The sequence below is a fragment of the Tripterygium wilfordii genome, chromosome 1, assembly GCF_013401445.1.
Source record: "Tripterygium wilfordii isolate XIE 37 chromosome 1, ASM1340144v1, whole genome shotgun sequence".
Classification (NCBI taxonomy): domain Eukaryota; kingdom Viridiplantae; phylum Streptophyta; class Magnoliopsida; order Celastrales; family Celastraceae; genus Tripterygium; species Tripterygium wilfordii.
The window spans coordinates 1,399,417-1,425,574 of NC_052232.1; the positions used below are offsets into that span (position 1 = coordinate 1,399,417).

The window sequence follows — 26,158 nt, forward strand, 5'->3', positions numbered from 1 at the left end:
GTTGTTACACACTCAGAGTCTGCAGGATTCGAACCCTGCACAATGGGTAGAAATACTCGAATAGTTAGCTAGTTGAACTGAACACCGACGTGTATATTTGAAGTTACATGATTGTGTTTTGTTTTCCACTCAATTAGGGCCAAGTACATGGAACGAAAGTGCAAATTAATTTGCATATTCTGCCACCAAATTAGGTCCAAAGAAGTGTTATGATAGTTTAGGAGTCTTTCCTCTAAGGTTTTTTTTTTAAGCTTTGGCACAATGAAAGGAAAGTGACATAAAGCTATGGATGGTAGACAAAAATTAATGGAGATGCTATGCTGCAATTTGTTTGATATTCCAAAGTGGGGATAGATATATATATATATATATTTTATGTGAATATTTTTAATGGTATCTTTATCAAAACATGTTGGCAAAGTAGGTTTAATGTGAATGCGTCACAAGTTTCTCCTAGGTCCATGGAGTGGAAGAAGGCATATATGTGGTGTCACTTTTAATTGGTCTCTGTGGTTGGAACGAGTGGTTGTGATTTGTTTTCATAAAAGTACGGTTTTTTTAAAAAAAATACCGTAAATAATTATGTTTTTCATTGAAATCGAACATTGAATAGACATATATTTAACCCAATCGATTGTCAATCAAACGATCTCTCGTTGTTTTCTTTTGTTTGGATTCTCAAACTACGCGCATAATTGAATTTAGCCCCAACATCAATAACTGTAAGTTCTCATTTTTATTACAGTTTTTATCTACAATTAATCATTTCGAAATGTATGCTTTTATAATGCCATTATAATAATAAACTAAAAGTGGTTTTAGGAATGTTTGTTGTTGAGAATGTTGGAAAAATATATTGGAGGTTTACAATTCTTGTGAAACAAATTGTCATATTGTTTTCTCACCGTGGGAAATTTACTAGAAAAGTTAAAATATGATTTCACATTCACTGCCCCTTGATTATGTATTGAATAAATTAATAAACTCTCGAGGTAATTCATAAACTACACATAACAAATAAGTCGACGGAAATTCTCGTAGCACCAAGCTCGAGTGGGTGCAGTGTCAAGTTTGGTGGTATAAAATATATGATATAATAGGCCAAACTTCCAAACTAACAAGTAGTAACATGAACTTTTCTTACTGGTTTTGAGCCTAGGAAGACAAAGTCGTGCAAGTCAGTATGGATAACCCAAAGCAGATAAAGTATTACTAGTGCAGAGGGACAGACTCTTACAATTCTATATACGAATTCAAATTTCAAAGTACAAATTGAACCTGAAAACTTTCTCAACGCAAATAAATTATATTTGAATGCGTGCATGATATATCGGGATAGAGGACTACCATTCTTTTAGCTAGAATTGACTACAATTCTCTCAAAATTATGTTAAATCATTATTTAAAATAAAATATGTTATTGAGTATCTTAGATGCTCATAATATTAAAATATTATAGATTTAAAAAAAAAAACTTAAACCCTAAATAAATCTTATCTTAGACTAGACTATGTGGATCATGATTGTTGTACTATGCAATCTAGACTATGTGGATCATGAATTGTTGGACTATGCAATCGGAAATTAGGACTTTATTTTTTAATCTAGTGGGATATCACTAATGTTTACCTTCTTTTTTTAAACAGTGATTTGGGGGGACGGAAGTATGGAACTCAAACCCATACCCTAATAGATGGATCAATCCTTTACATGCAACGTAATTGTCAGTGACGAATCTACCACTAACAAAGGGGGCTCAAGCCCGCCAAAATTTTTAAAAAAAAAAAAAATACTACTTCTATACTTATAATTTTATATAGCTAAAACTACTTATATAACTAAAAACAATGGGTTTTATTAGTGAATTTTAATAGTGGTATGTTCCTCTTTGATAGAGTTCCATAACCTTAAATTTTAAAACAAAATTATTATAATAACTATATAATATATATAGTTTATATAGAAATTGTAATTATTAATTGATAGACATTTAGACAAGAGAACAAATTTTTTTTTTGAAAGGACAAGAGAATAATTATTGATTGATACACACTCATACATGATGATAGATTTCTACTCAATAAAAAATCTTCTAAAAAATCATCTAACACAACTTAAAAGATAGTTTTTTGTTATCTTGAACCTTTTTATATTTTAATTTGTGACTTCTAATTTAATGACTATCTGTATATTTACTTAATTTAGTGACTATATAAATATTTACTTATTTTCGATTATTTTCAATAAATAGCTCTAAACAATTTTTTCGCCCCGTCCTCTTTTGGTTCATACCATACAATTCTAACTCTATCACTAACCAAATCCCCTTAATTTATTTTACTGATTCACCACTAATGATTGTCATTCAATCAACGGCTCACTTGCAATGATGTTTGTCCTTATAATGCCTTAGTGGTTGATACAAGGTAATTTAAATCCCGTAATTGGAAGAAGCCATCCCTACCATAGAAAATCTTTGGAGCCACATCATGGGTTGAAAGCCATGTAATTGTCTGGTTTATTGAGGAAAAAGTCTCATATGGCAAAAATCAAAATATGATAGGTATCTTATAACCTCATGTGTTCTTTAACTTAGTTAGACGTATTTTAAAGCCGTGAGTCTTGGAAGGCTATGGAAATCCTGTGATGTTTGATGAGATCTCATATGGGATCTCATCAGATATGTTGGATTTGAATATCGACTTAAGAAAGTGACATTACCAGATTACCTTAAGATGATAGTATATCAAGATTGGGCAAGGTAGTTTATTGGTGTTTCCTAACATTAGCGAGGTTATTCAACTTAAATGTTGGTTGTATTGGTTCCACTTAGTGGGCTTGACCTCCGCTACAATTAGGGGAGATAGTTGAGAAAAAGTCTCACAACAGTAAAATAAAGTTATGATGGATAATTTATAAGTCCACGTGTTCTTTAACTTAGTAAGACGTGTTTTAAAATCATAAGCATTGAAATATCCTGGAAAGCCTTGTGGTTTGGGCTTGGACCTAAAATTGGAAAAATATACAATATCTTACAATAATAGTCAAGGTTGAACAAAAGAGAACATTGATGTTTCGTAACATGGTATGTGTGTGTGATGGTAGGACTTACCCGTCCAAGGTTTATTATGTAGGACGTGATCTAATGTGACCGTGTCTTGAATGGGTTTATCATTTTAACAAAATTACCCATTGAAAACCTTGTAAATTTACAAGGAATCATAAATCAATTTCAATGGTGCAACGTATCATGTCATGATGACTAGACAAGACACAGAAATTTCAACCTTTTAGTCGCTCCATGTTGCGGGTCTCCACACAAACAACTCAATCTCGACCGTAGAATCAACGAAGCCACCGTCTTAGATCAATAAAGATAATTCTCTTTGTGTATGAGTGCGGTACATATAAGCTTTTCCCTCATAGTTAACGGCTTAACGCCGTAATCATGGTCCTAACCCTAATCGTAAGTATTCTTTTCAACGATGTTTACTAAATCAGTCTGTCTTTTTCTATTTTCTTTTTAAATCATATTCCTATTTAAAGGAATCCTAGATTCAACATATCCTTTTTTATAAAGGAAATTATATGCATTTTTTAGACCAAATATACATACTTGTTTTTGAATTATAGATACAATGGGTATCACAACAAATGTGTGATCCCACTTTTGTTGTGCTTTATTACAATCATTAGATTTCAAGTACGTAAAGTCGGTACGCATGTGAAAATTCTTCTATAAAAAAAAAATGCACAATTTTTTTCTTCCTTTTGAACATAAAGCCCATATGGGTCATATTTTTTTAATCGATAATGACACCTTATAAATTTGTTCTTTAATATCCAATAACTTGCGTCATCAAATCTGCGCGCGCATTAATTTTCCACCTCATGTATTCGAATCATCTCACATTTTACAACTACTTTGACAAATTGTATGTTATTACTTTATGAAAAAAAATGTAAGATACTAATTTAGATCAATAAATATCTTAGGGGTGATCCATCCAATTTTAAATATTACAAATTGTCTCACATTTTCAGTTTTTTGAAAAATATTAACCGATCAATTGGTGAATTATTGATGATTTTGTTGGTTTTCTCGGTTTTTCGATTGATCCTCACTGACATGTATTTAATAATAACTCATCAATCGATCAATTTGATGAGCGATCAATTCGGTGTAACACAATTTTTTTGGATAAACGTAATATAAAGATAAAAAGAGTCGAAATTTGGATGGATCACCCCTAAATGATTTATTGATCTATGTATCAAAATCTTTGACTAAATTTAGAAGTATCAAAGACACTCAAATACATGGATATAAAAAGATCTAACCGTCAAATATTAGATTCCTTGAAATGATTTTCCACCAATTTCTAATAACACATGTTCTATATATGGGGATATATATATATATGTTCTCAAACCCACAAGCATCAATAATGATTCAATATGTTAGGGTATTTCCCCCATTTGTTCACCCATATTAAAAAAGATTCTCTAAAAATTCATTTTTTTTTATAGGTTGAAGTTGCTATCAGACCACTGGAAACTTATTGGTCCGTCCATGGTTTTTGGTGTAACAAGATTGGACCCGTCTCTATTAATTTTGATTGCTAGACAAATATATCATACTCTTCTACGTTACGACCAATAATTTATCATAGAATATTATAAAAAAAATATTGATATTTTATGTACAAAAATAGTATTTTACGCATTTAACCTCGTTGGACAAAATGATTCATGTTTTATACGGCAAAAATGGATCTGTCCAATCAGATTTACCAATTCTAATCACGAACACCTGTTCTTGTGCACTTCTGATTATAGACCCATCCACGGATCTCTCATCAGCAGATTGACACATTCGCATCAACGGCTAAAAACAGATACCATCGCAGGCCCACCACTACCCACTACCCCACGTCTTCTTCGCCTCTTTAACATGAAAGGAGTTCCAATTCTAACTCAATGTATGGCTCCAATACTCCGTCAAAAATCATGTTAAATCATGATTTTTATTTTTAAAAATGACATATTAGTGTTTAGGGTTTATAATTTAGTGTTTAGGGTTTATAACTTAATTTTTAGTATTTGGGGTTTAGAGATTATGATTCAAGGTTTAGGGGTTAGAATTTATTATTTATAATTTTTTTTCCCAAAATCAACTATATTATAATATTATGAACACCAAAATACTTAATTACACATTTTAATTCATGATTTAACATGATTTTCGGGGAAGAATTGGAGCCCCCAATCCCTTAGAATTTATGATTAATTTTTAGTTTTCAGAATTTATGGTTTAAAATTTAATTTTTAGAATTTCTTTTTCAAAATCTATTATATTCTAATATTATGAATATTAAAATACTCAATCACACATTTTAATTAATAATCTAACATAATTAACTAATAATTTAACATAATTTTAGAGAGGATTGAAGTCGATAGCAAAATTGGAGCCTCCTATCCTGTCCTCTCCCTTCTGAACCTGTCAAAGAATGATCGCATGTGGGTCCTCAACACACATGCCTCCTCATTTTAGGACAATGCTAGAGACCCCTAAAATATGATCCTAAAAAATATTCTAAATCTATGTATGATTAAAATAACTATTATAGACATAGATGACCCACTTCACATCCAATACTCCATATTAAATGGAGGTCTTTTGGGATCACTTTTTTGGTTCTCAAACATTATTCTTTCTTTTAATGTCAAATATATCCGCTCTCTATTTCTCTATAAATGGAAAGGCCCATCTCCACGTCCGTTCTCTGACCTTTTTAGCTAGAGAGGGTAGTTGCTTGTTTTTTTGATTGTTTAGAAGAGATAGAGAGAGGCCTTTTGTTTGTGTGAGAATGTTGGGAGTGTTCAGCAGCGCGATCGTTTCTCCGCCGGACGAGCTTGTGGCAGCCGGTTGCCGTACTCCGTCCCCAAAGATCAAGGCGTCGGCGCTGGTGAACCGCTTCCTTGAGACCAATGACTCGGCGGTGTCCGTCCAGATCGGTGACCATGTCCAGCTGGCTTATACACACAAAAATGAGTCCCCTCTGCAGCCCAGGTAATTCCTGCAGAACACCTCGTGATAACCGATCGTACGAACCGTAAATTGTTTTTTTTTTCTATAATTCACAAATTTTGATTGATTTGTGGTTACTGTCCAGTAAATCCATATTTCTTGATCATCCGGTGCTTAGATCCTCTATTTGGCTATGAAAGTGAGAGGAACAGTCGTGCGATCAGATCGTTGAGAGCGCGTGATCTTGTTTGGGACTGATAACATAGTCACCGGAGATTCTTGCCTGCATGCGTAGATCTATATCCGCTTGAATTTCTCCGGCTAAAAAGTTATACAGTACTAACAAAGAAGGATAAATTTGTTTGTATGTGCAATATAATACGAATTATTATTTATTCAACATTATTTAATAAAAATAAACATGAACAGAGGGATTCGGATAGCATGATCATTACGGAGAATTAATCAATCATGTGGGTGCGTGGGGTCAAGCAATTTCTCGACTTCCACGTGTCGATCATCCTGCTTTTGTAGATCTGTCTTGATGCGACGATTTAGTTATCACACGTCATCCGTGGACGGTCGTGATTATATCTTGCACAACGTGGACGTTTGGTAAACGGCCGTGCTTTGAAAGTCGAAACCAATTTGGTTGGGCTGGAGTAGACTGAAGTAAAAGGCAGTGTTTAAGCTTAATTAAATTGTATTTATCAATCGTTGAATTTGTATCTATGATGGTTTTCACTGTCAACTATTCTTTGACATTCTGCCAAGGCATGGCAAAGGAATTGGGTAAAGTAAGGATAAGGATAAGGATAAGGATAAGGATAAAGTGGGAAAGGGTTACTTTGTACCATTTTTTGAAGTGGGGGGCTTATTTGACACAGAAAAAAAATCAAGGACTGAACTGATCCTTTTTTATGAGGACTTATAGGTTGGTCCCACAGCCTAGGATTCCCAATCCAGAGGGATTCTTTCTGTGCTTAATTGTTAAATAGTTAAAAAAAAAAAGTATGTGGAACTCATGCTCCAAGGATGATGATGGAAAAGTATATGCTTAAGATAAGACAGTTATGGATTTGGGCTACCTCCCTACCTACTTTTTTTTTTATGGGGATTGAGTACTGGTCTTTTTGTTTGGCATGGGTATTGAGTGGTCAGCCAGACCAATGTGGTGGTGTTGGTAGTCTGACGTTTACTGATGTGGTGTTTGTGGGTCAAACCAATAGCTGTTGAGCTTTACTGATGTGTGGTATTGATTGAGTACTGGTCTTTTCTTTTTTTTTCTTTTTTTTTTGGCTTGGGTTGGGTATTGAGTGGTCAGCGAGTCTAATGTGGCGTTGTTGTAGTCTGAGCTATATGTGTTGAACTTTACTGAAGCGTTGTGTTAGTATTTTGCTTCAACTCTTCTCTAAATACCTATACAAATGGGACTTCAAGGTTCTCTCTTGGAATCAAATGGGGTTGCATATATTATTCATACAAATTTTAGTTCAACCCAAACCATATGGTTTAAATGTGTTTTTTGAGATTTCTGGTGCTGGGTGTGGCAGATCATTTGCTGTCAAGGATGAGATATTCTGCTTGTTCGATGGAGTGCTTCACAACTTGGGAAGTTTGAGGCAGCAATATGGACTTGCCAAGTCCGCAAATGAGGTGATTTTGGTCATTGAGGCTTACAAGACCCTTCGCGATCGGGCTCCCTACCCTGCTAACCATGTTGTTGGCCACCTCAGTGGGAATTTTGCTTTCATTGTCTTTGACAAGTCCACTTCCACCTTGTTTGTGGCTTCTGTAAGTTATTCCTACCACCTATAAAATGTATTGGCAAAGCTCATAGCCTTAGTTGGTCTCTGGTAGCAATTGGGTTGGTTTTTGATTATGACAGGATCAATTTGGAAAAGTTCCTCTCTATTGGGGAATCACTGCTGATGGATATGTGGCCTTTGCCGACGATGCTGAATTACTCAAAGGTGCTTGTGGCAAGTCACTTGCTTCTTTTCCTCAAGGTGGGTAAACCAAAATATTTTGCATATTAGGAATACATTATTGGCCCTAGACCACTCTATATATGAAATATTGTGTCTTTTCCCATCAATTATGTCAACCATATTGACAAGTGAATACTATTATTGCTCAAAACATGTCAACTTACTTCTAAATTTCTCTACATGTTTAGGTTTTTTGACAATGATCTTCGATGTGTTTGCAGGATGTTTCTTCTCCACGGCTGTTGGAGAACTGAGAAGCTATGAGAATCCTAAGAACAGGATAACCGCGGTTCCTGCTAGCGAGGAAGAGATCTGGGGTGCTACCTTCAAGGTAAAAGGATGCTTGTTTCTTTTACAGGTTCAACATATATTTTGCAATTTGGTTTAGATCTCTCTTTAATTTCATGGTTCACATATCTTCTATGATCATAGCAGTAACACCCCTCTCATGCCATATCATATCCATATACAATTATAGATACTAACATGCATGCATACATCCATACATGCATACTATATGGTCATTTAATGTTAAAAGAGTACTCTAATCCTAAAATTTTGAGGCCAGTTTTTGTACACATTGCATTTGAATGCTACTTACCTGGTTATGCATACTATAGTACTGAACTCCACTTTTGTTGATCATAATCATACAGTTCTAGTGAAAAAGCATTATTTGGTAGGCCCCTTAATAATTCATATCTAGATTACTATTATATGAAAGACTAAAAAAATCTCACATTGTCTCACACTCTGACATAACTCAATCGATTAGTGTGTAAGCAAAATTCAGTTATAGATGTGTTTTCTAAGTCTAAATTCCCATGGCGATGACCCATAAGAATAAATTAAATCCGTGTGAGGCTGTGGCCTAGAGTGAACAATATCTTCCGTATTTGGGTTGGGAATTTCAACAATATTGGCAGAATAACATAATTTCTCAAGGCTGTTATGTTCTTTTTCTTAGTCTTCAGTTTCTGTGCATTTAATTGCCCCAACGGTTTCGTCGGTGTCATTCACCATTTCAAGTGGTGGACAGAAGGCTGTAAAGACAAAAGAGACCAATATTAACAACCATGGTCCCTACGTGCTCCAACCTTTTTCTTGATAAGATATTTATAGTGGCATTGGTCCATCAATTCTTCATTTCAACTATGACCCAATAATAATATTATCCTAAGCCACTTATTTTGTATTTGAATTCAACTAACTTTTTGTCGAGTTGGTGGGTTGAAACCACAGGTGGAAGGGCCAACAATTGTTGCAGCCACAGAGTAGAGGCTGGTTCTTCTCTTTGATTGTTCATATCCACATCTCCATCCAGAAGAAGAAAAAAAGGGTCTCAACTCTCAAGTGGTTGCAATTTGTAAATGGTCAGTGGTGCATAAGTCAGTGTCATGACTCATGAGAGAATATCATAAGCAGTGGGTAAGTGTCGGTCTGTATGTAGAATGGGCAAGTGAAACATCCATGCTTTTGTGAAAAGTAGTATGCAACTTCTTTGTAGGAAGCTTTATATCCTACTTTAATTAGGTCCTTTGCTTTCTAATTAGCCTCTGCTCAGTCTGCTCAACCTACTTATGTACAGTTATGCATTTCTGTTTCAATAAATATTTGTATGCGTTTCAATGAAGATCAATGGAAATGGAATCTACTTTATGTAGTTTCTATTCAATTACCACCTAAAATCTGTTGATATTCTCTCTTCAATGATAGTATTGGCCTCGTGATAAAGTGCATGTTAGTCTTACTCTTCCGTCAGGATTTGACGGGCTTATCAAGTGCGCATCCAAATATAATGGCTGTGGGTCCTATCGTATGAAAATAAACCAACATCTCTCTTTAGAAACATATAATATCTCCCTTGATTAATATGTTATGAGCTATTAAAGCCTGTAAGCTTCATGGATACAGAGCAACATATATGCAAGATCTTTGTTATTGTTTCTAGCCCATACAATCACCATACATCTTTTCTATGCACATACAATGCACAGACAAAGAGAAAATACATACAATGCAAATTTAATTCAAAGAGTATCTAGCTAAAATCAACATGGTTTGACCTAGAAAGCAAGTCAGTATATCTAAAAAAAAAAAAAAAACAGAAACTAATAAAGAAGTAAATATATTTTCACAATTGAAAGACATTTTGAAAATTATGATAAAAAAATTCAATTGCACTAATAAAATATATTTGGACTCAGAAGAAGAAGATTTCGAGTTCGATTCTCACGATAAGTAATATCCTAGTGGCTATACGCTAGGCTTTCCACCCAACTTATAATGTCGTCAAGTGAGATATTCCTGTACCCGAGGGCCTGACTACTCGAGTTTAGACTCATATCAAATGTGCAAAGGACAAATTTATATGATCCCGTTCTCGATTATCAAAACAAATATACTTGCGCATTTATGCAAATTATATACAAATACATGCTTCCTGTTCTACTAAAGATTTTATAATTGGATGCTGCTCAAGATGAAGTACATACATAAAATAAAAAATTATTTATTGAACTAAATTTTAATGCTCCTCAAAAAAGTATGAACTATGAAGGACACGTATAGCAAACTATTTATAGGCTTCCAATATAAGTTAGAAAAAGAAAGAGGGAAGTAGACACGTAAGGCTACTTCTGATTATAATTAAAGGTTTTTTTTTTATCTTCAATACAATGATTTTCATCATGCACTTGTCAAATGATTAATTTAATTTAAAGTATAATCTTCTTTAAGTAATGTAATTATTAAACAATTGATGTTTACAAAAAAATATTAATTAATCAATTGATTCTTAGTACCTAATTACTTAAAAGCATGCCTTATTGGGTTGTCGGGACTCTATTGTAGATACAAAAGACATAACAATTCTTAATTATTGGATATAAATTGAAATATTATATGTCACTCATATAATGAATTTTAATTCTTTATTAAAAAATTTATATGGTTGAATTCATAAAATCAATCCAAACACAAATAATATTTTCAAAAATTTTATAATTTATTTAAAATAAAAAATAAAGTTCAAAATTAAAAAAATGACAATTTTTAATCGTTGCGAACATTATATGTCTCCCTCACTATAAATTTTAATTTTGTCTGAGGGAAAAAATTATATTGTTGAACTCACAAATATAATATTTTTTCTAAATTTTTTAAAATATTGTGAACCATAAACGGCCCCAACACTCGTCTCATTGAATTGCGAGGGCAGAATCGTCAAAAGAGAAAAACAAAAACTTGTAGCAATATGCCAACCAAGTGAACCAGGAGATGAATAGTTGAATACCCACCACACGATATGGGGCTCAAGTATAGTATCACAAGTTTGAACGTAACTCTCTATTAAAACCTAGGTTGATAATAAGAGATTTGTCATCTCTTTTTTTTTTGATAAGCGATTTGTCATTTCTTATAAACTAAACTCTAAATTCACAATCTTTCGATGTGAGATTCTCATCACCACGGCATTGTTTGGCAGCCCGCTTCACCAAACGCATCAATAAATAAAATTTAATATTGTATATATTATTTATATGTAATAAATAAAAGTGGCTTTACTTTTAAAAAATTTTAATTTAATTTCAAAAACAATTATAATTAAAAATGCAAACAATTATATTTTACATTTTATTATACATTTAAATATTGTATATTTATATTATAAATTTAAATATAAAAATTTATATGTCATATAAAAATATTTAAATTTATAATATAAATATTCTATATAGTATAAATATATTTAAATAAAACAATTTTAAAAATAAACAAAATACATTTTACACAACTTAATCGCTAATCATAATTAACCGTTTTGTCAAACACTTCAGAGTTTATTTCACAATTTTAAACTTAAATTTTTTTTTTCACAGCTTAACAATTAGTGTGAAAATTAACACAACTGCTATGTCAAACGCACAGCAAATCACAAACACACAGTGAGTGAATTGTTTTTGGTAAATTCCAGACAACTGCAAGGGTAAGATCGCCAGACAAACATAGGTCAAATAAAGAGTAGGAGTCACGATGACGAACCAAAATGCCGCTTTTTTATAGTGGGAGACTATAGACTATAAGCTAGAGAGAGAGAACAGACTTCTTCAATACAAAATAAATAAGATGACTTTGATAGATAGATAGATAGATAGTTACACTCCATTAACTCTCTACTCTTCTTTATCTTTTGCACTTTCGATCTATTCTTTTCTTGGTATTGTTACTTTTCAATTTGCCATAAAAAGGTTCGACCTTTCGGTTGTTTTACAAGTGGAAACTACATGATTTGTTCTTTTGCTTTGATTTCTCTTTATAAACTGCAACTGGGTTCTTACTTAATCTGTCACTGATTCTTTCCCCAATTTTTTTTTTAGGGTTTCAGAGGTTGAAGAACATCGGATTTGGAAGGAGACAGGTAGCGGTTTAGTTAATTTATTTTGATTCCACTGATTATCAGATTGACTGTAGACTGTAGTGATATCGGTTGATTAATATGTGATTGAGGGGCTTGGTTTTAGGAGTGACGTTGGGTTTTTTTTTTCTGGGTTTTGAAGATACGATGATTTTATAAATTGTTCTGCTTCCATGTGCGTGTTCTTTTGAGCTTGCTTAGTTTGCCATAGTTTTTGTTGAATTTTGAGCTTCTATGCTATGTGTGTGTATAGTTATGTGGGTAATCACATTATTATATATTTCTGTTTTATGAAGAAGAGTTAATGCTATGTTTGGTACTGCATCTTCAATCAATAATCAAACCATGATAGCAGGAAGTTTGCATAACTTAGTGAATTGTTGAGAAATATATTTTCAACTTGTTATTAGGCTGGACTGGAAGTTTAGTGGAATGGTTGTTTCAATTGGTGTGTGGATGTGTTTCTTACATTCTTTTTTCTGTTTGCCTCCTCCCTTTTGGGGGTGTGTTGGTCGGTGTGGGGTCGTCTATTGCCTTGCATTGAATTTAGGCCATGTGAAGGGGAAGGCTTGGTATTCCAATTTCACTTAGTGCCTTTTCCACTTCAACATGCCTTTAACATATACTTGAGATTAATTTAATTAGTTCCGATTTTCTGCTTTGTCTTTCCAAATACATTAGATTTTTCTTTATTACTTTGGCTTTGTCTCTTAATTACTTTGTATGTTGGGGATTCTATTGGTGGTTTTTGAAAGAGGGAATATTATGAGGAATGGACTGCAATATCTTATATATCTATCGCACAAGTCTCATAAAGTATTGTGTAGTCCTTAGAATTCCATGCAATGAATGCCTGGTATTATGGGTCAGGGCTTATGTTGGTAATTTCCGATACATTCCTCAATCAATTTGGTGTTTAGAGTTCAATTTCTATCACTACTTTATCTGCGGTCTTTCGTTCATTCCCTTATATAAATCATTAATGTTGTGGTGTTAGCAAGCTGCACAACTATAGTATTTTATTAATGTCCTTTTCTCCCAAAAAATTGCCAGTATGCCAAGTGCCAACAGATTTTTTTTTTCTTTTCAAAGGTAAGCAGTTTGCCTTGGGTTTATTTGATTTGAATGAAGTTCCAAGTGTATCGGTATGAGGAGATTATGCGAAAGGGGCAAGTGTCAATCTTTTTCGGAGGTTTAAGAAATATAATAATGTTGGCTAGTCATGATGAGGTGTTACCGATACAAAATAGGTTGTGCTGGGTATCGCTTAGCGGATGTGGGGTAGGCAAGAAACTAAGAAAGAGACTATTGGGGATTGGGGTGATATGATTTATCAGTATCTGTAGGACACAATGATAAAGTATTTACTAATCATGAAATGTTCTTCGGCATCAGATGGTTTTGGTTTTGGACTCGATAATTTGTGGATTTGGGTTTTATGGGTTATTTTGAGTATTGGTCCAAATGGTTTCCAGCTTCAACTTTTATTTGGTATTTGGAATTTGATATATTGCGTACTTTGTTTGGCTGTTTGCACGTATTTTGCAGTGGAAGTGACAACGTATATATTTTTTCAGAAGCCAATTTACCTATGGATCGCCAAGGTCGTGGACAGTCACCAGCAGGTACAGCTGGTAATGCAGCTCAAGTGCCATATGGCATGAACGCATATCAACCTTCTGCTCCTGGATCAATTCAATCTCCTTCTCAGCCTTCAGGCCTTGCTGTCTCTTCAGCTCAGCTTGCACAGCATCAGCTTGCTTATCAACACATCCACCAACAGCAGCAACAACAACTGCAGCAACAACTCCAGAATTTTTGGGCTAGTCAGTTCCAAGAAATCGAGCAAACTGCTGATTTTAAGAATCATAGCCTGCCGCTTGCTAGGATTAAGAAGATTATGAAGGCAGATGAGGATGTGAGGATGATATCAGCTGAAGCTCCAGTCATATTTGCCAGGGCGTGTGAGATGTTCATCCTAGAGTTGACACTGAGGTCTTGGAATCATACAGAGGAAAACAAAAGGAGGACACTCCAAAAGAATGACATTGCTGCAGCAATAACAAGGACTGATATATTTGATTTTCTGGTAGATATTGTCCCAAGAGAGGATATGAATAATGAGGTACTTGCATCAGTTCCGAGAGGGAACCTTCCGGTTGGAGGCCCATCCGATGGTCTTCCTTACTATTACATGCCGCCGCAGCTTGCTCCACAGGCGACTGCTCCAGGGATGAGTGTGGGTAGACCCGTGATGGATCAAGCTCTCTTTGGTCAACAGCCTCCCCCATATATGTCTCAGCAGATGTGGATGCAACAACAACATCAACAGCCGCAGCCACCTTCAGATTCTTAAGCGGGTTGGGAACCGCGATAATGAAAATGAAATCAAGAAGGATGGCGTGAGTACCTAGATTGCGAGTTTGTGCCTGTTACAAATTAAATCATCTTTTACAACATGCTTTTGGCTAAATTTAAGTTTGTTCTTTTTATTACCTCATTTCCCAACCCCCTGTAAGGTAGTGAACTCTGGTGTTGTAGATAATTGGAGTAATGGTTCCCTTTATGATTATGTTGAAATCTAAGCTTTCTCAGTTCTGTCATGTTATACATGCTTTGTACAGTTTGATTGTTCTTATGATGTCAGGATTGGATGTTTTTATTTCTCTAGCATCTCTCCTTCCCATGGCAGCCAAACCTCATGGATTTGGTTGAGAAACAATTTCTATTGGAGAGACTGCAAAGTGAAAGAATAGCACAACGAAACCATGTAAGCTATGTTTGCCATAGAAATGGTAATTGAGATCGTTTGCAGTTTGATTGAGTATAAGCTCCCAACCTTATATGATAACTCATATTGCTATACAAAATGTTTCTCAGAATTGCAAAAACATACAAAGACCAGAGTTTGAAACAAACAAAATCAAAGGCTGTTAGGGTTGATGGAAGAATCTAAGCCCTGTTTATATAGATAGATTCACAAGAATATCAACAGCATGATATTCGTCAAACAGCCGGACATACATCCTCCAAACTGCAAGGAAGAAAAAGCTTGGATTGAAATTTGATTTCTTTAAACTAGGATAGAAAATCATTCCCATTATAAAGGTCATTACCTTCTTCCCAAGAACTCGATTATATCACCAGTGAGAGTCGATCTTTTCTTACTCGCGAAAGCAAGTGATGCTGCCTTTCTCAGTAAAGCAGATCCAGCAATGCACCCCATCACAGTTGGATTCTTTGGGCTATAGTAGTCACACATGCGGAAATAGGCAAATGTCATACAGAGGCAAGATTAAGGAGTAAAAATAAACAGACCTCGGGTATTCATGAATCGTGGATGGTAATAAACTGCAAAGACCTGATATCCAAATTTCCTTCAGCAATGGCATGTTGACGGGCCCAAGATACAAATACAGCAACACTGGCACCAAGCAAAAGGATACAACATCAGGTTCCCAGCAGTTAACACTAGACAGAAAATAGAGGGGGACAAAAAGCAAATTCCAGCGCAATAAATCAGCTTTCTTAGTATAGACTCCATGCTCTTTTATTTGCTTTTAAAAAGTCTGCTATATCTCGTCTTGATTAGTAAACCTTGTTACAGTCCTTTAATATTCATTTATTTATCAAGTCAATCATATTCAGGAATCAACCATGTACAAAACTTGCACAGGAGATTTCCCGAATAAATAGTATCCCAGTTACTCAATCTAAAAATAGAGAAAAGGGCAGGTTAGGTAATAGAGATTAAGGAATAAAAACAATAATTAGCATAAAACAAAATTTATGCGAGATAGAAAGGAAAACATCTAATTGTGGAAATTTATATTTTGAGCAAATACGTGCATACATATATATAGTCAATCGGTTACCTTCCAGAAAGTATATCACCCTGGCCACCACAGCGTCTAGGAGATCCATAGATGCTCACAGATTTGACTGCATGAAAAAAGCCAGTAATTAAATCTGAAATCCGTGCATGGTTTAATAGCCAGCATTCACAGCTAAATCCAAGAAAACGCAACATACATCTAGAAGAATTCATACACCATGAATAGCCAACAATTAACAGGAATAAGATAACAAGGCACTTCTATGCATGCATATTGCACTTTCAGAATATTTTAGCTCGACAAAATTCCAAATTGGGCCTAAAAATGAATAGCCGATTTAAGTCTACATCTTGAAAATTTATATCATAATGAGAAAGTTGACAGGTACAATAGTGTCAAGAATACAATAAAGGCATTTAGCAGGAGCATAACTGAACATTTAGCAGGTGCATAACTGAACATACTAATCATGCACTGAATATGTAGCAGACTACTTTGGTTCTCAATCCAGAGAGTATCAGACATTAAATTAGGAACAAACCCAGAGACCTGCGCCCATCAATCCACAGTTTTTCCTGGTAATCTTCCAAGTGTGTGGCATGCACACTACCACTCTGACCATCCAGAAGGCGCAGTTGCCAAAAGGATATCCATTTTTTTTATCAAATTAAAGGTCATCACATAAATTATTGAAAGCCGTGAGTGAGTCTCACCATTTTAATACCATCTCAATACATACCTATCTCGCCATCACTAATGAGGTCAGATTTTCCTTTACGTAAGATAGTTACCCCTCCAAGCCTGACCAGAAGGTATGCATTAGGCAAGCATCATGAGCTCGAGGACTAAATTATCACAAATAAAACTAGAAAAAGAATAAATTAATTTAAATGTCTAGATTTAGCAAGTCAGAATGATAACATATTATATGGCTGATACATAGCAAATGACAGACACTATGGTAACAATATATATATATATATTGCAAGCAGAATAATCTCCTGTTCTACATGTGTAACGGGCACGTAAGATGTGGCACCTATACCCTTTAAAGCATAATCTGTAATCACAGCTGAATAGATTTATGGTACAAGCAATGCTTTGGAAGGCCTTCAATCCAAGCCTAGCGTACCCTTTTCAGTTTCATATTATTTTGGGTACTCCCAATAAGGATTGATAAAAAAATGTAGAACTCAGAATGAAATGTATTACAGAATTTAAACAACTAGAAACTACAATGAGGAAAATGTGTTGCAAGTATCCATTGATCACAGTCGACATGCCTTAATTGCACATAGTACTCACTCATCGATTCTAGAATGGCTATACAGAATTCAACCATCCAATTGAAGTTTGGAAATGCTGGCAAACGAAATGGATTTTAAGGTGCAGTTTAGACAGTCGTAAAATTCAGAGCCAGAGTTCCCCATAATTTTAGAGTGCAGGCCTGCTCCCAATGTATCATTGTGGCCTTCTTACATCTAGCCAACTGATTCTCACCCTCTCTTTCTGAGCACGCTAGGAAGGAAGTATGAATTCAGTTGATGTTATATTGGTATATTTTCATGCCTGCAAACCTAGCATTTACGATGCTTTTATAACAAATCAACAAGGCACACTCCTGAAACTCTTGCAATTTCTCAAATATAATTCCTAGCAAAAGTGAGAAAATTTACTGCTTCGCGAGACCCAGTAATTGCTCCTGGGCATCTTGATCATCTACTTCACAACTCAGTACTTTCTGAACCAGGCGCTTGTATTCATTAACGTTTGGCGTCAAGACTGCCAAGGGATAGCCACGAATGAGATCAACATTATTTGTAACAAGAAATAGCCCATCCTGGAAAAAAACCATGACATCAGGGAAATTGTGAGGCAAAGGCCACAGAGTAGGGATATAGGGAAAAAAAAATGAACCCTCAATTGCAATTGTGCAAATTTTAAGTGGGCCACAGCCATATATAATACTGGCAATCACATACCCCATCTACAACAATTGGAACATTCGATTGCCTTGCATGCTTCATAATTTCACTCACACAGTCCTGGACATAATTAGGAAATGTGAGAAGTGTTGTGGACTTCAAGGGAAACTAAAGAGCATCGTATTAAGAAAGACAAGGTAACAATATAAAGGCACATGTAATTGTTCTTCATCTGAATGCCACTTATAGAATTTGAGAATACTTCTAAGATGGGGAACAAGATTGAGTTGATATTGTAACAGCATTTCAAAACTCGACAACTCAATAGGGATGCAAATTTCAAGAACATCAAAGCATAGACAAGTGCACGCATACTGTTTTACATGCACAATCTTCATTAGCTGATTTCCTCCTCAATTGCATAATCCACTTGTGAAAAGATAAGTTTTGCAAAATCTAAGACAAATAATAAAAAAGAATGAAAAAATAAACAAACTAATGCTTCACAGGCAGTTATGTGACACCACACTGCAATTGGATAGGATATACTTTTTGAAAAAGTAACGGAGATAAAGAGTAGAAATGTAGAATCTTTCACAAGCAGACCCAGTAGATACACAGCTTAACTCAATAACCTTAACAAACATGAAATTTAATAACCATACCAGAAGAAATGGGTCCCTGCCAAGTCCAGGACCAACAATAAGGCAATCAAATCTCTCCATCCATTTATCAACTTCACCGATAACTTCTGCCAATAGATGCCTCCTGTCTTTCTCCTCAAAAGTACTTTTTCGCATTAAAAAAAAACCATCCATCAAGATGAAGAGTTTACTAATCAAATAAAAGTAACCAAAAAACCAAGTGAAACAAAAGAAACAAAAATACCTTATACTGTATGATTCTTCCAAAATAGGATGCACAATAAGTTCAGGGCTATAGCTTTTTATAACCGGAGCAGCATCTTTTGTGCAGAAAACATGGGACAAATCTGCTCCCTGCAAAGAAAAGAAAAAGACTTGTGGGATTTTCTACAATTTGGCCATTAACATAAGCTGAAAGCTTCAAAATGACATCAATTGAAGACACAAACTGAGCATTATCAATACTAACAATTTTCAAAGCCGAAATGGCAGCAAAATATGGAGCACCCGTGTACTCTCGACACCCGCCAATAACAGCTACCTTCCCTAATAATCATCAAGAGCAACACAATCGGACAACCAATAAATAATTCAGAACTACGCAAAGTAATCAAATTAACAGAGATATCACCAACCATCACCCTTTACCTGCCTGACCCTTATGTCTACTTTGATCGAGAACAGGAGTGATTGCTCTTAATATGCTCTCAGAATCAACATCTGAATTAGTTCCAGTCGCAGAGCTTAGTCCTTGCATTCTTATTTTCTGATGGGTGTGATCTCTATGACCTCCAAGAAGAGCCCTTATCAAGAACTGCTGTCTCCTTAGAACAGCCGAGGAAGCTAAAGTACAAGTTTTTGCTGTATTCAGGGAAGGGAACCGATTCATGCCAACATGAGGTGGCAGAAATGGAAGATTCTCGGGGAGATGGTTTTTGGGTAGGAGTGTAGGACAATATATCGGCATATCGGGGGGAAAACGCCGTCGTTTCAATCTTAAATTTTTTATGAATATTTTTTAAATTGTATTGAGCAGGTCATGGCCGCCGCATCAAGGGCGTGAAGAGAGAGCAGAACAGTAGAACACCGAGAGGGGAAGATGGACAGAGCAACGAAGCTGAACTGGATAAGATCCGGGTTAGTGGTAATCGGGTCATTGGCATTTGGATACCTAACTCTGGAAATCGGGTTCAAGCCATTCCTTCTCAGAGCCCAACAACAACAACAACAACAGCAGGAAGTTCTTCAGAATCAGGAAGAAACCCTAAATCGGGATTCCTGATTGCAGTAATAGTCAGGTATTTGGCTCTTCAATCTGTAAATAGTTTTCCTCATGGACTTCTTTAGGGGATGAATTCGATGCGTCTTTACGATGTTGATCGTTATTCAATACGAGTTTTGTGCTTCGTCGTCTCTCAGATTCGATCAAGTCCTAGATAAACAAACAAGACCTGAATTTTCGTAAAAAGGCTTAATTTGTGAGGTTAACTATACATATCCAGATTGGTTTGATGATTGTGTAAATAAATGGATTTAACTGATTGAATCCCAATTAGGGTTTGTAGCTCTAGATATCTGCTGGTGATTCTGGCAATACAATTTTTCTGGTAGAATGCAGAATTATCCACTGTAAAACATAATACTTTGGGTGTGAAAATAGTTTCGCAGTTACTCAATTCAGAAATGCTAAAGATAATCACTTGCAAAACAGTGCTTTTGTTTGGCATAGTTTTGAAAATAGCTCATTAGTGTTGAACGATTGTGTAGTCTCCAGGTTTTTGTATCTTTTTGAGTTTTTTTACTTCATTGTAGGTGAATATTTAGGTGTTTCTTCTCTTAATTACTCTCTGTGTACTGTAGACATAGGTTACTGTGATTATTTTAGTGAAAATAGGTATTTAGGAGTGAAGAAGCTTTTTCTGGTTCTGATCTTACTTCTCTGATCAACAATGTTGCTGTAGGTGCAGGGGCAAGAAAGTTCAGTAGCTAATGATGAAGAAAATTGCATGGAAGTTTGGGATCGTAGGTGACGGGTGGCTGTAGTTCAAGTTCTATGCTATGTTGTTTATGCCATATATATAATGGCAACCACAACTCACTCAAGCCCCTATAAACAGAACAAGAAGAAGCCTCACCAAAACCCAGGGTCCCAATTCCACTTCAATCTCAATTCATGCTCCAAATCCAAAGACCTTTGTGGCGCTATCGCCCTGTACGAAACTGCAGTTTTACAAAACATTCGTATCAGTCATCACCACTTGAACACTCTCCTCTACCTCTGCTCACAAGCTATTACCGACCCACCAACCAAAGAGCTCACAATAGAACATGGATTTCGTATTTTCAGTCACATGGAATCAATTGGTATTAAGCCCAATGAGGCATCCATCACAGCCGTCTCTAGGCTTGCTGCTGCAAAAGGAGATGGTGATTATGCTTTTGCTTTGGTTAAAAGGATGGGGGAGTATGGAATCACACCCCGGCTGCGCACGTGTGATCCAGTGTTGTTCTCTTTTACTGGGAGTTTGCAGGCGGACAAGGCCTACGAGGTGGAGGAGCATATGGGTAGAGTAGGAGTGAGTACAGAGGAGCCAGAAATTGCTGCACTGTTGAAGGTCAGTGCAGAGACGGGAAGAGGAGAAAGGGTTTATGGGTACTTGCAGAAATTGAGGAAAACTGTGAGATGTGTGACTGAGGATACCACAAATATTATTGAGAATTGGTTTAATTGTGAAAAGGCGAGTGAGGTTGAGTCCATTCATTATGATGTGGGTTTGGTGAAGGATGCGGTTTCAAGAAATGGGGGAGGATGGCATGGACTTGGGTGGTTAGGAAGAGGAAAGTGGCTTGTTAGGAGAGGGGATGTGGATTCCAGTGGCCGGTGTTGCTCCTGTGGTGATCAGTTGGTTTGTGCTGATATTGAAGACACAGAGACACAGAAATTTGCCCAATCAGTGGCTGGATTGGCTATGGAAAGGGAAGTGAAGGCTAATTTCAATGAATTTCAGGATTGGCTGGAAAAACATGCTGATTATGAAGCCATAGTGGATGGAGCAAATGTTGGGCTCTACCAACAAAATTTTGCTGACGGTGGGTTCAGTGTTTCTCAGCTTGATGCTGTTGTGAAAGATTTATATAATAGGAACGAAAAGAGATGGCCGCTTGTTATCCTGCATAGTAAACGTCTTCGGGCACTTCTTGAAAATCCTACCCACAGCAAGCTGGTTGAGGAGTGGATGGGAAATGGTGTTCTTTATGCTACACCACCAGGTTCTAATGACGATTGGTATTGGCTGTATGCTGCTGTTAAACTTGGGTGTTTACTTGTGACTAACGATGAAATGTGGGACCACATTTTTGAAATTGTGGGTAGCAGCTTCATCCTCAGGTGGAAAGAAAGGCATCAAGTTCGATATACTTTTCATAAAGGTAACTTGAGACTTCAGATGCCACCCCCATATTCCTTAGTCATCCAGGAATTAGGAAATGGATCATGGCATGTGCCTATAGCAGGCACCAGTTCTGAGGAGTCTGTGAAGCCTTGTCTCTGCATTACCAAGCCCGGCGCTTCTGATGCTCTCTGTCTCAATGAAGCTCAAGTGGAAAATGAAATTCAGGGAAGTGGACATGCTTCTTTTGAGAAGGAATTGTTGAAATCGTGTGATCCAGCCACTGTTACAAGTCACAATAGCAAAAATGAAAGCAAAGATTTCTCTCATAGGTATATTGCCGAATGTGCAGCTACCACTGGAAAAAGGAAAGATAGGTCTCCATCTCCTTCCCAAGATCATATTTTGTTAAACTAATTAATGCTTTTTTTTCAGGACAACCTTTATCCCTTGATTGCTTGTTATGGAAGCACATGTAGGGTTGATATGATCTCCACCTTGTGAGATGGTTTCTATACGCTATCTTCAGCAACATGTTGTGAAGAATTTAGCCTCATGACATTATGCAAGAGCATCAGAAACCTGTTGGGACCGAGGACTTTCAGATTTAAGATATGTAGCCCTCTGTTCTTATTGTTTCAGAAAAAGTTGTTTATGCCATATCCTTGCATCATATATATTACCAGAGACAAGACAGTGATGATGAGTCTACATCATCTAGTGGCAAAAAACAGAAGCGTAATGGTTGTGATAGAGAATTTGAGAAAATAAGTGAAGCAATTAGCAGTATTGCACATGCTATAAGGGAGGGAAACACTACTATTTCCAGATCTCTGGCATTTGTGTATTCGGAGAAAGAAGTTTTGAAGAATTAGTAAGGCTTGATAATTGAGCAGCTCCTACGCTACTTGGCCTAAACTTTTCTCATTGAAGATGCTGCAAGAGCGTGAGCATTTTTCCATTGCCCAGCAGATGCACGTGAGGAGGTTTTGCTACAGATGATGTAATATCCCCACGATCCATGATTAATTTATGGTTGACCAGATTTGGCTTAACTATAATTGTGTTACCATATCTTTTATTTAGTGCTTACTTCAACAATTTGGTCCTGGCATTTTCTGTTTTGTTTAAAGTTTCTCCTTGTGCACTGCCCTACTAGAATGATTTTGACGTGAATGGTTTGCTTTTGATGGATCTGATACGGCTTACATACAGCACATTATGATTTTCAGGGTCGAGTTAGCCTATGATGGCTGGTATGCATCTCACTTGTCTCGCAAATTACTTTCACGTAGACAAGTCTAGAACTCCATTCTGTGCGATGTTATGTCGATGACTTGACAGATTATGATATTTTTGTTCAATGGAACTTGTCTTATTTTTAGCTGTCATCTTGATTCTTGCATAAAATTTTCATGATAGGGCATTACCATCGCATGGCATATCGCATGAGAATTTTGCATGTTGTCTTAGATGGCACAATATGAGGAATTTTGACATGTTCTTGTTTTATGTTTTGATGGGAATGCTTGTGATCTATCTAGAAAAAAGGACTCTTTATAAGCATTTACTAAACATACGCCCGAGCTCTAACAGATGTTTGGAGAAAGTCTCTCTCTTCTGGTTCATGATGGTTCTGTGCTTTTTTTTTCCCTTCTATTATCTTTAGTTTACTGTATGAGAAAGAAAGCATAATAAACAAATATTTGCAGACACAATAAAAGTCTTAAGTGAATCTCCAAACCATTTAATACAGATTTCCTTGTATGTAATGTCAAGCTCTCTGCCAGTCCTAGGAATATCTTGAGAACACAAAATCTGGTTATCAGAAAAAAAAAAACTGCGAAAACAATAAATTTGAACATAGCGGCTACGCTAAGCTGTTCATTGTCTCATGATGTCCAAGTCCAGATAAATTCCTTTGCCATTTCACATGAATGAATGGAGCAAACTGTTTGACTCATCATGGACTGTACAAACTACAGGGGTAAAGTATGCGGATTACAGATTAGTTTTGTGAGTGCTTGTTCGCACGCACAACCTATCGATAGATAAGTTGGGTTCGAAACTTTGTTGACATATGTCTTTGGTCGAAGCCGATAATCAGTTGGGTTATCCAGTTTGAAACCATAGTAGCAGATTGTATAGCACTTGATATATCTTGATAGTAGTGTCAAAAACTAATATCAAGCATGTGTGCTACAATGGTAGTACATTTTCAAGCACTTCATAATACTAACTACCAACTATTTTCCCTCTCTCTTGTCTCTCTTTCTCTCTCTTGAGCACATGTGGCGAGTTTTTATTGGTTTATGTGAATACTATTCACAACTTAAAGGGCACTCCAAATCTCAAGTGTCTCTAAAATTTTCATGTGTTTTCAAGTGTTCATTTTCACCTATTATAGAGCTCCAATGCTTCAAATTTTCTATAAAGTTCACTTTCAACTCAAGCATATGAAAATGTGCCCATTGGAGTTGCTCTTATAACTAAATTGGTTCCATCAAACGTCAAATCACAACCAAATTGCTTCCTCATCAACCAAAGCATCATCGTGAAATGATGGTGTTCTATATATATAGGATGAGAAAGAAGTGTACTTAAATGGGGACTCGGTGGGTATGGCCACTCCTTGGTTGGTCGAGCACATTTTGATTACTATGATATTTGGGTCCCCATCAAAGCAACTACAAAAATAAGAAGAAACCAGAAAGTGAGTCCGGTTCACACTTATGTCGTCAAAACATTGCATATGGATCTGGATCTGGATCTGGAACCGGAACCACACGTCCCTCATATATAAAGATGCGGCGATGGCGATGGCGATGATGATGATGATGATGATGTTGATTAATACTAAAGTTAGTCAAGTATTTAAGGCATCACATTACTCTTTCCCTCAACTTCCATTCAATAACACAATCCATTTGAAACATATATTCAATTCTTTCATAATCTCCAAAAAAAAAATTGAAGTTGATGACGTTTAAAACTAGCTTGGTCTAGGTGACATATTAGGTGATATGACATAAGTCAGCGAGTGCATCTGTGGGTGATTTGTAGAGTAGAAAGCATGAGTTATATGGGTCCCGAGTGTTTTCTCGGGAGATCTCTGCATAGTAGAAAGCATGAGTTATATGGGCCTCGAGTGTTTTCTCGGGAGATCTCTCTGACATTCAAATCAGTTTCGAGATGCTATTAGTGGGGGAGTGCTCGGAGATCTCTCTATTTCAAGTAAAAAATTAAGAGTGTAGGGTTCAAGACCCTTTACTTTGCGTCAGGGATCCCTTTTATATGAGTTTGGAGAATTTTAACTTTGGTAGGAGTACATCTATTCTTCTCTTACTCTTAGACAAATTTATTGGAGAGTGAATCTCATCCTAATTCATTTCCCAATTTGAATTGATCTCCTTTAGGACTCTAATTAAGTAACATCATATTAGACTTAGATGTTGATGTATGGCTAATTAATTTCACTATTTAATTCAAACCACTAACCAGTTTCCTCTTTTGAGTAATCACTTGTGTAATAATTGATACAAATACAATTATGTAAGAAATTAATTTCACAAATTAAAATCTCCCTTGAAAGAATTTCTAATTCCTAAAGAATACAAATTATTTGACTAATTAATCTTCCGTTTTTCAATTGATTTTTTGATATAAATTTAATCAACCAGTCAGTCGATTATTGTCGATTTCAGTCATTTTGTTCTGATTTTTTTGACATAAATAAATTGAACCGAGCAATCAGTCGATTAACTGTCCCGATCCGTTTTATCGATAAATTTTTACAGTCACAATTATTCTTTAACAATATTTAGTAAACAAAATTATTGCCTAATTAATTCCGCGTCTACATTACCGTTGTCGGGATTGACATTTTCGGAGCACAATGTTGTCACGCTCTCTACGGAGATTG

The 26,158-nt window shown here is 35.8% G+C and overlaps 4 protein-coding genes across 8 annotated transcripts; 3 read left to right on the plus strand and 1 right to left on the minus strand.

Annotated features, from left to right (window-relative positions):
- Window positions 1–5,781: 5,781 nt before the first annotated feature.
- On the plus strand, window positions 5,782–9,706 carry LOC119999412 (stem-specific protein TSJT1-like). Its single transcript, XM_038846967.1, has 5 exons — window positions 5,782–6,076; window positions 7,588–7,828; window positions 7,923–8,043; window positions 8,247–8,356; window positions 9,268–9,706. Exons 1-5 carry the CDS (start codon window positions 5,874–5,876, stop codon window positions 9,301–9,303), a joined length of 711 nt encoding a protein of 236 aa, XP_038702895.1. The 5' UTR covers window positions 5,782–5,873; the 3' UTR covers window positions 9,304–9,706.
- Window positions 9,707–12,090: 2,384 nt separating this feature from the next.
- Window positions 12,091–15,052, plus strand: LOC120012124 (nuclear transcription factor Y subunit C-9-like). 2 transcript variants are annotated; one of them, XM_038863516.1, is made up of 3 exons: window positions 12,091–12,275; window positions 12,405–12,445; window positions 13,991–15,052. In XM_038863516.1, exon 3 carries the CDS (start codon window positions 14,034–14,036, stop codon window positions 14,796–14,798), a length of 765 nt encoding a protein of 254 aa, XP_038719444.1. In that variant the 5' UTR covers window positions 12,091–12,275; window positions 12,405–12,445; window positions 13,991–14,033; the 3' UTR covers window positions 14,799–15,052. The 2 variants fall into 2 exon arrangements, with proteins under 2 accessions (XP_038719444.1, XP_038719369.1); XM_038863441.1 differs by having other exon boundaries at window positions 12,094–12,275; window positions 14,020–15,052.
- A 143-nt stretch (window positions 15,053–15,195) lies between these two features.
- On the minus strand, window positions 15,196–20,136 carry LOC120011999 (ATP-dependent (S)-NAD(P)H-hydrate dehydratase). Of its 2 annotated transcripts, XM_038863252.1 has the most exons (11): window positions 19,496–20,135; window positions 19,317–19,393; window positions 19,092–19,201; window positions 18,869–18,992; window positions 18,261–18,323; window positions 17,955–18,118; window positions 17,018–17,079; window positions 16,318–16,384; window positions 15,804–15,866; window positions 15,559–15,687; window positions 15,196–15,476 (listed from the first exon to the last, which is right to left on the minus strand). In XM_038863252.1, exons 1-11 carry the CDS (start codon window positions 19,812–19,814, stop codon window positions 15,449–15,451), a joined length of 1,206 nt encoding a protein of 401 aa, XP_038719180.1. In that variant the 5' UTR covers window positions 19,815–20,135; the 3' UTR covers window positions 15,196–15,448. The 2 variants fall into 2 exon arrangements, with proteins under 2 accessions (XP_038719180.1, XP_038719252.1); XM_038863324.1 differs by lacking the exon at window positions 18,261–18,323 and having other exon boundaries at window positions 19,496–20,136.
- Window positions 20,004–23,337, plus strand: LOC120011830 (proteinaceous RNase P 2-like). 3 transcript variants are annotated; one of them, XM_038863140.1, is made up of 3 exons: window positions 20,004–20,145; window positions 20,809–22,568; window positions 22,672–23,337. In XM_038863140.1, exons 2-3 carry the CDS (start codon window positions 20,929–20,931, stop codon window positions 22,688–22,690), a joined length of 1,659 nt encoding a protein of 552 aa, XP_038719068.1. In that variant the 5' UTR covers window positions 20,004–20,145; window positions 20,809–20,928; the 3' UTR covers window positions 22,691–23,337. The 3 variants fall into 3 exon arrangements, with proteins under 3 accessions (XP_038719068.1, XP_038718918.1, XP_038718988.1); XM_038862990.1 differs by having other exon boundaries at window positions 20,809–23,337; XM_038863060.1 differs by having other exon boundaries at window positions 20,005–20,145; window positions 20,815–23,337.
- The last annotated feature ends 2,821 nt before the right edge of the window (window positions 23,338–26,158 follow it).

Coding starts and splice junctions, on each gene's coding strand:
- LOC120011830 (XM_038862990.1), top strand. CDS start 20,929: ATGGCAACCACAACTCACTCAAGCCCCTATAAACAGAACAAGAAGAAG.
- LOC120012124 (XM_038863516.1), top strand. CDS start 14,034: ATGGATCGCCAAGGTCGTGGACAGTCACCAGCAGGTACAGCTGGTAAT.
- LOC120011999 (XM_038863252.1), bottom strand. CDS start 19,814: ATGCCGATATATTGTCCTACACTCCTACCCAAAAACCATCTCCCCGAG. Junction 18,119..18,260: donor TTCCAATTGTTGTAGATGGG/GTATGTGATTGC, acceptor GTTTTTTTCCAG/GATGGGCTATTTCTTGTTAC. Junction 16,385..17,017: donor CATTAGTGATGGCGAGATAG/GTATGTATTGAG, acceptor TTTTTCATGCAG/TCAAATCTGTGAGCATCTAT.
- LOC119999412 (XM_038846967.1), top strand. CDS start 5,874: ATGTTGGGAGTGTTCAGCAGCGCGATCGTTTCTCCGCCGGACGAGCTT. Junction 7,829..7,922: donor CCACCTTGTTTGTGGCTTCT/GTAAGTTATTCC, acceptor TGATTATGACAG/GATCAATTTGGAAAAGTTCC. Junction 8,044..8,246: donor ACTTGCTTCTTTTCCTCAAG/GTGGGTAAACCA, acceptor ATGTGTTTGCAG/GATGTTTCTTCTCCACGGCT.